Source organism: Microcaecilia unicolor, chromosome 4 (genome assembly GCF_901765095.1).
Source record: "Microcaecilia unicolor chromosome 4, aMicUni1.1, whole genome shotgun sequence".
NCBI classification, from domain to species: Eukaryota; Metazoa; Chordata; class Amphibia; order Gymnophiona; family Siphonopidae; genus Microcaecilia; species Microcaecilia unicolor.
In genome coordinates, this window is record NC_044034.1 from 86,624,311 (window position 1) to 86,638,205 (window position 13,895).

The 13,895-nt window shown below is 42.1% G+C and overlaps 1 protein-coding gene across 1 annotated transcript in view; it reads left to right on the forward strand.

Moving 5' to 3' along the window:
• The window catches only part of LOC115468593 (complement C4-A-like), a 154,373-nt gene that overhangs the window by 25,646 nt on the left and 114,832 nt on the right, over positions 1–13,895 (forward strand). Inside the window, 4 exon segments of the mRNA XM_030200408.1 lie at positions 2,807–2,909; positions 6,252–6,375; positions 8,917–9,032; positions 13,572–13,739. Coding sequence (XP_030056268.1) covers positions 2,807–2,909; positions 6,252–6,375; positions 8,917–9,032; positions 13,572–13,739 — 511 coding nt within the window.

The window sequence follows — 13,895 nt, forward strand, 5'->3', positions numbered from 1 at the left end:
TATCCCACTAATCCCTAAACTGCTCTAACCCAAAAACTACCCTAATAACAGCCCCACCCTCTAATAAGCCCCAATCACAAAACTAGCCCCCCACAACCAGTAGCATACCTAGCTTGGTTGCCATACGGGGTGGTACACCCCCTCCTCCCAAGTATGCCTCTCCACACCCTCTCTCTATCATGCCATCTCTTCATCCAAGCAGTAAAGGGGGTGCACAGAGTAGTCACAAGGCTGTCAGCTCTGCCAGTCCCCTGCCCCGGAACAAGAAGCTGACGTCAGAGGGGGCAGGGGATCAGCAGAGCCAACAGCCACACAACTGCTCAGTGCACCCCCTTACCCTTAGTGCCTGCACCCAGGGCGGACTGCACCCACTGCCCTACCCTTGGTATGGGGCGGGGTAGAAGTGAATTGCTTGTTAACTCTTTCCAAAAATACAAGGACTAGGGGGCATGCAAATTTAAAACAACTCAGAAAACATATTTCTTCACTCAACATGTAAGTAAACTCTGGAAATCATTGCTACAGAATGTGGTAAAAGCATTTAGCTTAGCAGGGTTTAAAAAGGGTTTGGATAATTTCCTAAAAGAAAAGTCCATGACCCATTATTAAGATGGACTTGGGAAAATGCATTGCTTATTTCTAAGATAAGCAGCATAAAAGTTGTCATACTGTTCTGGGATCTTGCTGGGTACTTGTGACCTGGATTGGTCACTGTTGAAACAGGATTCTGGGCTTGATGGAACTTCGGTCTGTCCCAGTATGGCAACGCTTATGTTCTTATAACTGTCATATCACTCCTAAACTAACCCAGCCTCTAAATCTATCCCCTGCAATTGCCCATAACCCCTAAAACTATCCCCACTCCCTCACAAATATTCCCCAAAACTACTTCCCATATCCAACTAGTTCCATACAACCTATCCGCATCACAGGCACACACAAACATGCACACCACAGACACACACATACACAAACATGTGCTGCATTTTTAGACATTCTAATATATATTTCATTTTCTTTTGTTGTTAATTCTACAATGAAAACCGCTGAATGAGCAATACAGTTTCCTTCTTGGTTTCTATTTGATCTGCCAGGTAATATTAGGAATGAAATTACATTGGCACCCCATTAAAGCCAGGATCTCATTTAAGCAGTGTACCTTCATTTATCAAATCCTTCATGGACTGACTCCAGATTATATAAACCGTTTAATAGAGATATCTTCACGTAAAGCCTCCCTTGAAGCCTGAGACTCCCTTCTACTTTGGCCACCAAACTTTAAAAATGTGGTGTGCAAATCAGTACTATCTGCTGATTTCACTTGTATTAAAACCAAATGTTGGAACTCTCTTCCTAAACCTGGTAGGTCTCATCCAGACTCCTTATAATTCTATAAACTGCTGAAATCCCATTTCTTTTCAAATTAATTTCAAAATTCATCTCTTTAGTCTATACTGTAACAAATAGCTGACAACTCCAGCTTTCTGTTCTTATTGCAAATCTGTCAGAATGTACGTTATTAGCTCATTGATATATCCATCAATATGTACAGTTATTCTATAATTCTTAGCTAGTGTGGTATATTATTTCAATAAAATAATCTGTAAGCCACGGGGTGTGGTTACGAGTTAGCCGGCTTCACCCCATAATGGAAAAAAGATGGCCGGCTCAGATGAGCATTTCGCCGGCTGCACTTGGTCCATTTATTTTTAGGTCCAAGTCACAAAAATATGCCCCAATTGACCAGATGACCACCGGAGGGAAACAGGGATGACCTCCCCTTACTCCCCCAGTGGTCATCAACCCCCTCCCACCCAAAAAAAATGTTTAAAAAAAACACGTTTTTTGGCAGCCTGTATGCCAGCCTGAAATGTCCTACCCAGCTCCCTGACAGCAGTATGCAGGTCCCTGGAGCAGTATTTAGTGGATGCAGTGCACTTCAGGAAGGTGGACCCAGGCCCATCCCCCCCTACCTGTTCCACTTGTGGTGGTTAATGTTGAAGCCTCCAAAAAACCCCAAAACCTACTATACTCACATGTAGGTGCCCCCCTTCACCCCTTAGGGCTATGGTAGTGGTGTAGAGTTGTGAGGAGTTTGGCGGGGATTTGGGGGACTCAGTACCCAAGGTAAGGGAGCTATGCACCTGGGAGCTTTTTTTTTTTTTTAATTTCTAGAAGTGCCCCCTAGGGTGCCCGGTTGGTGTCCTGGCATGTGAGGGGGGCCAGTGCACTACAAATGCCGGCTCCTCCCACGACCAAATGCCTTGCATTTCGCCGGGTTTGAGATGGCCGGGCCCGGTTTCCATTATGGCTGAAAAACGAAGCCGGCCATCTCCTCTAAACCCGGCGATTGATTTAGCCGGCCCCAACCGTATTTCGAAAATACAGTTGGCTCCGCCCCCTTGCAGAGCCGGCCATCTATTTGGCCGGCACCATTTGATTATGCCCCTCCTGGTCTGCAGATGGACGCCTCTGTAGCCCTTAGAAGAGAATCACATACCACTACTACCTTTCACCTCTTAGTGGTCACTGATCCAGAAACATTGGGGATTCCATGCTCCAATTCCTCCTCCTCCTCCTCTCTCTCTCTCTCTCTCTCTCTCTCTCTCTCTTGTGCTATATAAGTGAAGTTCCTCCTCACCCAAAATTTCCCAGTGCATTTTGAAAATCAGCTCAAAGTCTCTAGGTAGGCACATGGGCTTTGCATCAATGTGCATAATTTTGAAAATTATTTATATGATGCAGTTATCAGGGTCTCTTTTTCTAATGATTTTTTTTTTATTATATTTTCGTCTCTATTTCTAAGGCACTCTTATGGAAAGGAAGTCATTGGGATAGTATTTGCCCGGTTTGGCCTATTGGTTGAACAAAACAAAACATTCATTCCAGGCATTGAGCAACATGTTTCGGTAAGTACAAAATAAGGCAACACACAGATTTATCTGAATGATATACGTTGTATCTACTTTAGCATTTACGAGGTAATTTTGTACCTGTGCACCTATAATTAGGCACTCAGAGGACACCTAGTAGGAGCCTGTTCTATAAGGGAATGTAGGTGCCTATATTCCTTTATAGAATACTTCTTTGATAGCTAAAATATGTGCTTATAATTTAGGAGTGAGCACTCATGCCAGCCAGAGAGCTGATGTAAGTGTGTGTTCACTTAAGATCCAATGATATGCACATAACTAACAGTATTTTGTAAGTTATCCCCCGGACTCTATTTAAGGTTTGGTGAGTTGTTCATGTATAAATTGGGCGCATGCCCAATTTACATGCAAATTTGAGTAATGAACCAATCAGCAATGATAATTGGCCAATAATAACCAATTATCAGCACTAATTGGCAATAATTGCAACTTAGGCGCTCATCTTTTTAGGCATATTCTAAAAGAGGCAAATCCTAACGTGTGTAACTGACAAAGGGGCGTGAACATGGGAGGAGTGTGGATGTGTCAGGGGCATTCCACAAATGTACACACCTGGTTGTAGAATTTGGGTGAACATGTCTACACTTAGGTGCGGGTATATACACCAGGTTTTCAGTGGCGTAAATGACCACGCCCAAACGTAGGCATGTTTCGTGGACCTATGCAGTATTCTATAAACCATGCCTAACTTTAGGCGTGGTTTATAGAATAGCACTAAGTGCTATTTTTAGAGGCACCTATTCTTTAGATGCCATTTACGGAATCTGGCCCCATGAGTATAATTGTCTACCACACATATGCACCATTCAGCATTGAACCTCTGTACAGCCACCTGCAAACTACACACTTCCCCAAATTCTATATATAGCACCCAAAATTGCGTACCCAACTTTGGGTGTGCTTTTGAGATACACGCACAAGTAAGTTGGATAATGGGCTCTGAACCATCAGTAATTGGGAATTGTGCTCCTTGGTGTGGTGGGAATTGGTTCAGTGGGAATTGCCAGATGGGAATTGATGGGTGGGAACTGTGCAGAACCATATCCAGGATGCAAGCTTCTCTGCCTTGGCCTTTAGCCTCAACAGGGAGGATCGACGAAAACACCTCCTGGGTACCTGTCTGCTTCACCCTCTCTCCCAGAACCATTAAGTCACTTTTGATACATTTGGAGGGGTATCTAGCAGCATCATTTGTGTCAACATGGATGAGTAGCACTGGATAATAGTCACTAGGCTTGATGAGTCTCGACAAGCTCTCTGTAACATTTTGAATTTTGGCACCTGACAGACAGCTAACAACCAATTATTGATGCAAATTGGCATTCATTAAAATTTTGCAGATGCATCTGGATGCATGCTAGTCTATTAGGTATGGCGCCTAACTCCCATGGTGCTTCTCTCAAAAGGGGTGTGGCCATGGGCATGTCAGGGATTTCCGAGAAGTTGCATGCAGAATTACAAAAAACTGCCTAACCACACCTAACTTGTGCAACAGTACTTACATCAGCAAGTGTAAGTCCAGTGCCTAAAAGTTAGGTGGGGGATCTGCACTAAATGCTATTCTATATAAGGTGCATGCCTTTTATCGAATAGTGCTTAACACTGAATTTTTTCAGTGCCCAAAATTTAGCCACAATAGCATTGTGAGGCTCAAAGATGAGGGGGAAGAACATGTAGAAGCTGATAAGGATAAAGCTGAACTGCTTAAAATTGTTTTTGTTCTGTGTTTACGGATGAAAGGCAGGGGGTAGAACCGCAGAAAACAAATGCTAATGGGGATAGAGGTATGCTAGACCAGGACTGATTCTCAGAAGACTGTGTTTGTGAGGAGCTAGTTAAACTAAAAGTAGACAAAGCAATGGGGCCTGATGGGATACACCTGTGGGTACTCAAGGCAGTGGCATAGCCACAGGTGGGCCTGGGTGGGCCAGGGTCCACCCACTTAGGGCTCAGGCCCACCCAACAGTAGCACACATTTAGCGGTAGCTGGTGGGGAGCCCAAGCTCCGCCAGCTGAAGATTTCCCCCTGATGGTAACAAAAACGCTATTCTCCATGATACCAGCACCTGCACATGCTAAGTTTTCAGCGCATGCCTGCTGCAGACTGCCGAGGTGGAAAGAAGCGTTTTCCCGCCAGCTGAGATATTTTTTTTGGGGGGGGGGGAGGGAGAACACTTGGTGCCCACCCATTTCTTGTCTAGGCCCACCTAAAATCTGTTGTCTGGCTACGCCCCTGAATCAAGGAACTCGGAGGAGTTCTGGCGACTCCGCTGTCTGAGCTCTTCAATGCTTCCTTAGAATCTGGAATGGTCCCAAAGGACTGGAGAAGGGTGGATGTGGCCCCTGTGCACAAGAGTGGAAGTAAGGAGGAGGTTGGGAATTACAGACCTGTCAGTCTGACCTCAGTGGTGAGTCAACTAATGGAAACGCTTCTAAAGTGGAGGATTGTAAGGTTTCTCGAATTGAATGGACTACAGGAACTGAGGCAGCATGGTTTCATTAGAGGCAGGTCATGTCAGACAAATCTGATCGATTTCTTTGACTGGGTGACCAAATAGGTGGACATAGGAGGGTGTGGATAGCATGAGGAAGGATCTAGTGAAGCTTTGTAAAAGGACTCCTTAAACCTTAAACCTCATAAAGTCTAAGCAGTTTTCTAACAAGTTAATTCCATGCATAAACTATTCGGGAAGTTTTGAAGGTATACCATCCTACCAGATCTTTGAGATCGGATAAAACAATGCAATTGTCACTGGATCCAATTATGCAATCACACTATGCAGAAACAAGGCCCTCATCGTTTACAGTGGCTGGTACACAGCTATGGAATGCACTCAAAGGTCACTTACGCTTATGTAATGATGTGTTTCGATTTAAGAAGCAGCTTAAAACACAGCTGTTTGTGGCAACATTCTATTTAGTGATTACTATGCTGTTTATCTGATTTAGGGCCCTGTTTACTACGCCGCATTATAAGTGCATTAACATTTTTAACGCGCGTTAACCATGTATGTGCATTAACTGTGTATGCACCTACAATATCTGTATAGGCACCTACACAGTTAGTGCACAAGCTAATTGTAGGTGCATTAAAAACGCTAACAGGCCTTAGTAAACAGGGCCCTTAATCTAATAGGTAATAACTGGATTGTTTTGTATTTTTTGTGTCTTGTTCTTATTATGTATGTAATTTTAGAAAGCACCTAGGTTTTAAAGTAGTACACAAATTTTAAAATAAATAAATAAGTATTGCTTTTATGCATGGAAGTGACTTTGATAATTATCCCCCGAATGTTTACATTCTTCTTTAATTTTTAGATGAAGGGTGGAAGGGCAACTATCACATTGCATACCTCAGACTTGCAAGATAGAATAAATAAATCTATTGATTCCCTGGAAGGACACAATTTATATATTGCTGTGACAGCGGTGGAAACTGCTAGTAAGTGACCTCTAAGAAGCAAGGCAAATGTAGGGGCCCTTTTAGAAAAGTGCAGAACAGGATTTTGCAGTTACAGTGTGGAAAGCATCCAAATTATTGCTCAGTAAAAGCAAAGCCTCTGTAGTAACCGTTGAGGGAGTTTTCAGCATCTGCCTAGGTAGCTGGCACCCATTCCACGTTATACAGTTAGCCTGAGAATTAGCAAGTGCTGTCACATCAGCACAGTAACTCTTACAATGCTAACAGTTCCTGGGCACTAATTCACATTCCAACTGCTTACCACACTTTAGTAAAAAGGCCCTTTAATGACTCAAATGTGCATTTCATTTTCAATGTGTTCGCTATGTACAGTGACAGCTAGTGACTGAGTCTGTTGCTGATTGCTATGTGTATTGCCTCCTAGTAGTGAAAAATCTCAGTAATACCTGTTGCCTTGTTATGGTGGTATCTTATAGTGAAACTATACAAGTGAGAAAATCATCCAGAGATGACTCCGAATTCTTTCCAACCCCTCTGTATGTAAATGCATGTGTGTATGTATGTGTTGGGATGGGGGGTGTTGGTGGGTGAGCGTGTACATGTCTATGTTTGCGTGTTGGTATGTGCGTGAATGACCAGAAGAGAGGGGAAGGCAATTTGGGAAGTGTAACGCCTTTGTCAAACTATGCTACAGTGAATCTATTTGTATACTGTAACGTTTGGAATACCTTCTCCCAAAGAAATGAATTAGGGCATTTTTGAAAGGGGGTTGATTTCTCTTCTGCCTCCACCATGTGTAGAAATTTCATTTCTACAGCACATGAAACATTCTCCAGATCATGTCCTTCCTTCCTGTGAGTAGAACTGCCTTCCAGTCCTCTATCCCCAATGGCTGAATCCTATCTACTCTCCCTGCCTCTAATATTACCAATTCTTCTACCTTCTAGACATTAATATCAATTCTTCTGAGTTTAAAAAAAAGCCATGTAGTTGTCAGTTCTACCTCCTGAGTCCTGAGTCCATCTCACAGGATCCCTTGAGAGTTTGCCAGTTGCTTAATCTGACCCTGCCCACAGCATATAGGGGTAATTGTGGTGGATCAGTTTGGAATGGGGTAATTTGTGGTAGGGCAGTTGAAAAGGGGCAGATTTGGGGGAGGTGGCAGTTTGAAGGAGTGATGTGGGAATTGTTGGGAATGGAGCAGTTGTGGGTTGAGGGTTTTGGGCTGTGGGGGCAGACTGTGGGTAGGACAGTGTAGGGAATTTCACTTTTTAAACTGCCTTCCCATGTTCTCTAAGTGATATATTTCAATACATTTCTATGCTAGAGAAGCTGGAACTCCTTTTCCCATAAAACATATATTTCATTCAGATCACTAATCTAAATTTCACTGCTTTTTCCGAGTTAAATGATACTAGTTTTTTTTGAAACAGGACAGTTTTCATAGTTTTCCTGAAAACAAAATATGATTCAGAGGAGTGAAAAATAGCTGCAATCTCTTTCCAGAACCTTGCTTCCTGAAAAGCCAAACTTAGAAGTAATCTCGAAAACCCCACTGAACTTTTACATCTTGTTCTCTGAATAACAAAAAACAAACAAACAAACAAAAAATGAGAATATAAATAATGAGGTCTAAACCATATAGAAGTTTTAAAAAAATCAAGCTAACTTAAAATATATTCTAGCTTCAATAGGCATTTAGGCAACCAGTGTAATTTCAAATAACTAGGGCAAATATTATCAAATTTGGATAATCTAAAGATTAAACAGATGGCTGTATTCTGAATTGTTTGAAGTTTCCTAATGCGACCTTTATTGCAGCCTAAATATAAAAGATTACAATAATCTTGCTAAGAAATCAAGAGTGACTGAACCAGAAGTTTAAAATGATCCTGTTCAAAATAACTATGCACACATTGTAGTTTCTTCATGAGGAAGAAACATTTTTTCACTAAAGACAAAATTTGATTTTTCAGAGTAATAGCGTATCAATTAATACACCCAAGATTTTTATTAATGGAGAAAATTCAAAGCTAACTCGATCAATACTAATTGATTTTGGGATATTCTCTGGATTAAAGTCAAAACATAAAAATTTTGTTTTGTCGGTATTCAATTTCAATTTGTGGCAAAACATCCAAATATCTATTAATGCCATACTTTGTTGAATCAATATCAGGTATGGAATTAAATTGAATCAAGACTGAAATGTCATCTGTATAAATATAATATAAAAAATTATTATTTTGTAACAGTACACCTAAAGATCTCAGAAAAACATTAAAGAGCAATCAGTCACAATACCGCACCTCTTTTGGGCCTCCTTTTACTAAGGCGCGCTCATGTTTTTAACGCGCGCTAAAATTGTGGGCGCGCTAAACGTTAGAGATGCCAATGCATTCCTATGGGCGTCTCTAATGTTTAGAGGGGGCCTTGGTTAATATACTTCTGTAGTTAATCTGCCTTCTTTGGTGGTGATGATGGTGATGGTGGGAGGGGGAGGTAAAGGTATTTCCATTTCTTGTTAAATCTTCTTTTTAATGTTGAAATGTATGCCTTCAGGTGGAGAGCTCAGAGAAGAAGAACATACAGGTATCAAGTTTTTATCATCTCCTTATTCCATTGACCTGTCGAAAACAAAGCGTTTTTTTGTACCTGGAGCACCTTTTGTCATTATGGTATGTAACTCACTTACCTATCTTTTTCTTTTTTTAATTAAAGCTTTAATAATCACATTTCCCTTAATCAGTTTTGTTGTTTTTTTAGGAGGACTATAGACCTCCTTGAGAAACTGAACATGCTCACTCAGTCCATCCACTTTTCTTACAGCTACTAGAAAGAGATGTCAATGATTATTTATCCCACATCACTTCTCAATCTTTCCAGATTCTTCATTATTTATTTAAATTAAAATAATGTGTGATTCTATTGAGGAGTAAAAGAAATGAAATTTATGGAAGGTAACTTTATAACAAGTCACTAAGGTCAGAAGGCCATGTAGATGCCTATTTTGAAGCTATTCTATAAAGACACATAGGTACCTATAGAGACAACTCTATAAAAGTCATCTGGTAGGAGCCCATTCTATAAAGAAACATAGGCATCTATGCTGTTCCCTTTAAGCTGCCCAGGAGTCCTCCAGCTGCTTTGCTGACAGTAGGAGGCGGTGCTTCAATATTATGTTTTTAATTGCTAGGGACAGGCAGGTTCCCTGGAATCCTGCAGAGCTTACCTATCCCTCACTATTGAAAATGTGATTGTGAAATAGCACCTCCCACTGGCAGGAGTGTAGGTGGAGGCTTCCCGCTCAGCTTAGAGGAAACAGAGGACATCTACTTTCCTTAATAGAATATAAGCGTAACAGCAAAAACATGTGCCTATAAGTTAGGCACGAGCACCTATGTCAATCGCAGAGCTGGTGCAAGTGTGATCACCTAAGTTCTGGAGATATGCATTTAACTTATAGCGTTCTATAAGTTACATGTGTGTGAGTCCCATCTCTGTCCAGACACCACCCCTATATATACCAACCTGCACTATCTCCCAGATTCTATAAAGGTCACCCAAAGTTGGGCACCAGAATTCAGATTCATTCATGCGCAACTCGATTAATGAGCAATAACAAGCACCAATTAGGCACTTAATTGGTGTTAACAAACACTTAATTGGAGTTGTGCATGGATATCCTCCACATTATTCTATGACTTGGTGCCTAACGTTTCCCATTTGCAACCCAAAAGGTTCCAGAGGAGATCCGGGAAATTATAGACTGGTGAGTCTGACGTCAGTGCCAGGCAAAATGGTAGAGACTATTATAAAGAACAAAATTACAGAGCATATTCAAAAGCATGGATTAATTAGACAAAGTCAACATGGATGCTGGGCTCGATGGACCCTTGGTCTTTTCCCAGTGTGGCATTACTTTTTACGTATGGATTTAATGAAGGGAAATCGTGCCTCGCCAATCTACTACATTTCTTTGAAAGGATGAACAAACATGTGGATAAAGGTGAGCCGGTTGAAATTGTGTATCTGGATTTTCAGAAGGCGTCTGACAAAGTACCTCATGAAAGACTCCAGAGGAAATTGGAGAGTCATGGGATAGGAGGTAGTGTCCTATTCTGAATTAAAAACTGGTTAAAAGATAGAAAACAGAGAGTAGGGTTAAATGGTCAGTATTCTCAATGGAGAAGGGTAGTTAGTGGGGTTCCCCAGGGGTCTGTGCTGGGACCGCTGCTTTTTAACATATTTATAAATGACCTAGAGATGGGAGTAACTAGTGAGGTAATTAAATTTGCTGATGACACTTGAGTTATTCGAAGTCGTTAAATCGCAGGAAGATTGTGAAAAATTACAAGAGAACCTTACGAGACTGGGAGACTGGGTGTCTAAATGGCAGATGACGTTTAATGTGAGCAAGTGCAAAGTGATGCATGTAGGAAAGAGGAACCCAATTATAGCTACGTCATGCAAGGTTCCAGGTTAGGAGTCACAGACTAAGAAAGGGATCTAGGTGTCGTTGTTGATGATACGTTGAATCCTTCTGCTCAGTGTGCTGCTGTGGTTAAGAAAGCAAATAGAATGTTAGGTATTATTAGGAAAGGAATGGAAAGCAAAAATGAGAACGTTATAATGCCTTTGTATCGCTCCATGGTGCGACCGCACCTCAAATATTGTGTTCAATTCTGGTCGCCGCATCTCAAAAAGATATAGTGGAATTAGAAATAGTACCGAGAAGGGCGACGAAAATTGTAAAGAGGATGGGACGACTTCCCTATAAGGAAAGGCTAAAGCAACTAGGGCTCTTCAGCTTGGAGAAAAGGCGGCTGAGGCGAGATATGATAGGGTCTATAAAATAATGAGTGGAGTTGAACGGGTAGATGTGAAGCGTCTGTTTATGCTTTCCAAAAGTACTAGGACTAGGGGGCATGCGATGAAGCTACAATGTAGTAAATTTATAACAAATCAGAGAACATGTTTCTTCACTCAACGTGTAATTAAACTCTGGAATTCATTGGCAGAGAAGGTGGTAGTGGCAGTTAGCTTAACGGAGTTTAAAAAAGGTTTGGACGGCTTCCTATATACAGCATATATCCCAACAACCAGGATTCAACATCACCCCACCCCCCCGCGCATGTCAACCTACCTTAAAAATGGTCTTCTGTTAGTCCCCAGCAGTGGCAGTGGTGCACATATGCTGCCTGCGGTCTGCTCCAAAGCTTTCCCTCTGGCCCGTTCTGCTTTCTCTGATATCACTTCCTAATTTTGCATGGGCGGAATGAGTCAGAGGGAAAGCTTCAGACCTGGCCACAAGCAGCCACTGCCATGGACCAACAGAAGAAAGAAAGACTGTGGGGGGGGGGGGGGGGGGGAGAGATGAGAATTAAGAGAGGGCAGAACCCTGAGTGGGGGTAGTGGGGCGAGCTGCAGACCTGCAAACAGAACTGTAGGGGTCACCAGTGGTAGCTATTGCCAAAGCAGTAAGCTCCAGCAACCAGGAAAAGAACTTTGCGTTGCTCACCACCAAGTTTGTGCTGCTACTCATGAGGATGAAGAGGAGGGAGAGTGAGGTGCTGAACAATACGATGGAGGGAGAGACAATGGACCTGAGGGAAGAGGAAAGGAAGGGAAGGAGGAGAAAGGGAGATAAGCATAGGCGGTCAGTAGCCCAACTGTTTGGGGAGGCTAAAGGGGCGGAGCTTATCTCCATACTCTTCGTGGCAGCGACGTCAATTAAGAAAAAGGCACTACAGACTCGCCTCCAGCTTCTCCCTTCTCTCTTCACACAGTGTCCCACCCTCGCGGAAACAGGAAATGCATCATTGCAGAAGGCGAGACACTGTGTGAAGAGAGAAGGGAGAAGCTGGAGGCGAGCCTGTAGTGCCTTTTTCTTCGTTGACATCACTGTCACCGGAAGTAAAGGGTTAAAACGCACGGGCAGAGGGGGGCGGGTGCGCGGGTTACATCAGCAGGGAAGTCCACGATTGAGCTGGGGAGGCTTAGCCTCCCCATGCCTCTTATACGGGGCGCCTATGGAGATAAGTTGGATCTGGGGGGTTGGAGGAAGGGAGATTATCAGTCCTTTAGGGAAGAGAAGGGGGATGGGATTTAATATACTGCCTTTCTGCGGTTAAAATCAAAGCAGTTTACATATTATATACAGGCACTTATTTTTTACCTGGAGCAATGGAGATTTAAGTGATTTGCCCAGTCACAAGGAGCTGCAGCGGGAAATAAAAAAGAAAATAGATAAATAAACTTTAACAGCGTGATTAATCACGATCAAAATGTTTTAATTGTGCAATTAATCACAATTAAAAATTGTAATCGAAATGCAGCCATGTTAAATACCCATGTATATGTCCCTCCCCCCATGCACTCATGTAATCATGTGTGTATAGCACACAAGAGAACATAGTGTGGTAGAGATCCACCTATGGGATATTTTCCCACTTAGACCCTGACCTATTGTTTCAAAGCCAGGCCCAGCCTGCTCCATATTAAAGCAGATGTACATAGGTCCCCACTGTGTGCCATCAGCCTGAGTTTCAAAGGGGAAACCCTTGGGGGGGGGGGGGTGATAGGTTCCCTTTGAAATTTAGTTTGAAGACACACAAGTACAATGTACCCTTAGTCCTGCAACCCCTGCAGACAGTCTCAAAACTGCCCTTCAAGAGTCTATGTATCCAAACCAACTATAAAAGTTCAGGAGCAATGACATTCGTTGGAGTAGGTCGGAAGTGGAAAGAATATCTCTCCAATGTTTCAACGTTTGTGTCTGTCCAGCTTACCCAAACTTACATATCAACATTGTTGAAGGATTGGCGTTGAGAACTGAATAGAAGATTTTAAATTTATTGAAAATAAAGGTACTTCAAAAATAGGAGTCATCATGGAGTTAATTTTACATTTGAAACCTCCCACCACTACCATCACTTCCAATTACACCAAAGGTGAAATTCAGTCATAAGAATGGAAACAGGATAGCATAGATATTTCTGACAATGCTTGCTAAGCTTATGGAAAACATTTTCAGTATTCCCTTCTCCAAAGAAAGCATGCAATGTAGAATGTCCCCTCCAAAGCAGGAAAGCAAAAGGATAGATAGATAGATAGATAGATAGATAGATAGATAGATAGATAGATAGATAGATAGATAATCTGTCTATGTGTATTCAATCCTCTATTCAATTATGAACTGTTCAACATCCTAACAGGCTTCCATTACCTTTGTTGATGGTTCTCCTGCCTCCAATGTGCCTTGTACTGTTACCATTAATGCGGATGGGAGTCAAATATTACAACAGATGGAGGAATCTACCCAAGAAGGCCTACTTTCCTTTGTGCAAGACATTCCAATCAGTGCCAAAAAACTAGATCTATCGGTAAGGAAAATTTGGGAGTCTTGTGTTAGACTGCAAACAAGTTTATTATGATGACAAACAGTTTCCAGATAGTTCAGGAGCTTTGCAAACCTGTTTGAGTGACCTCACCACCAGTCAGCTTAACACCCACAATGAATATATATGAGATCAATTTGC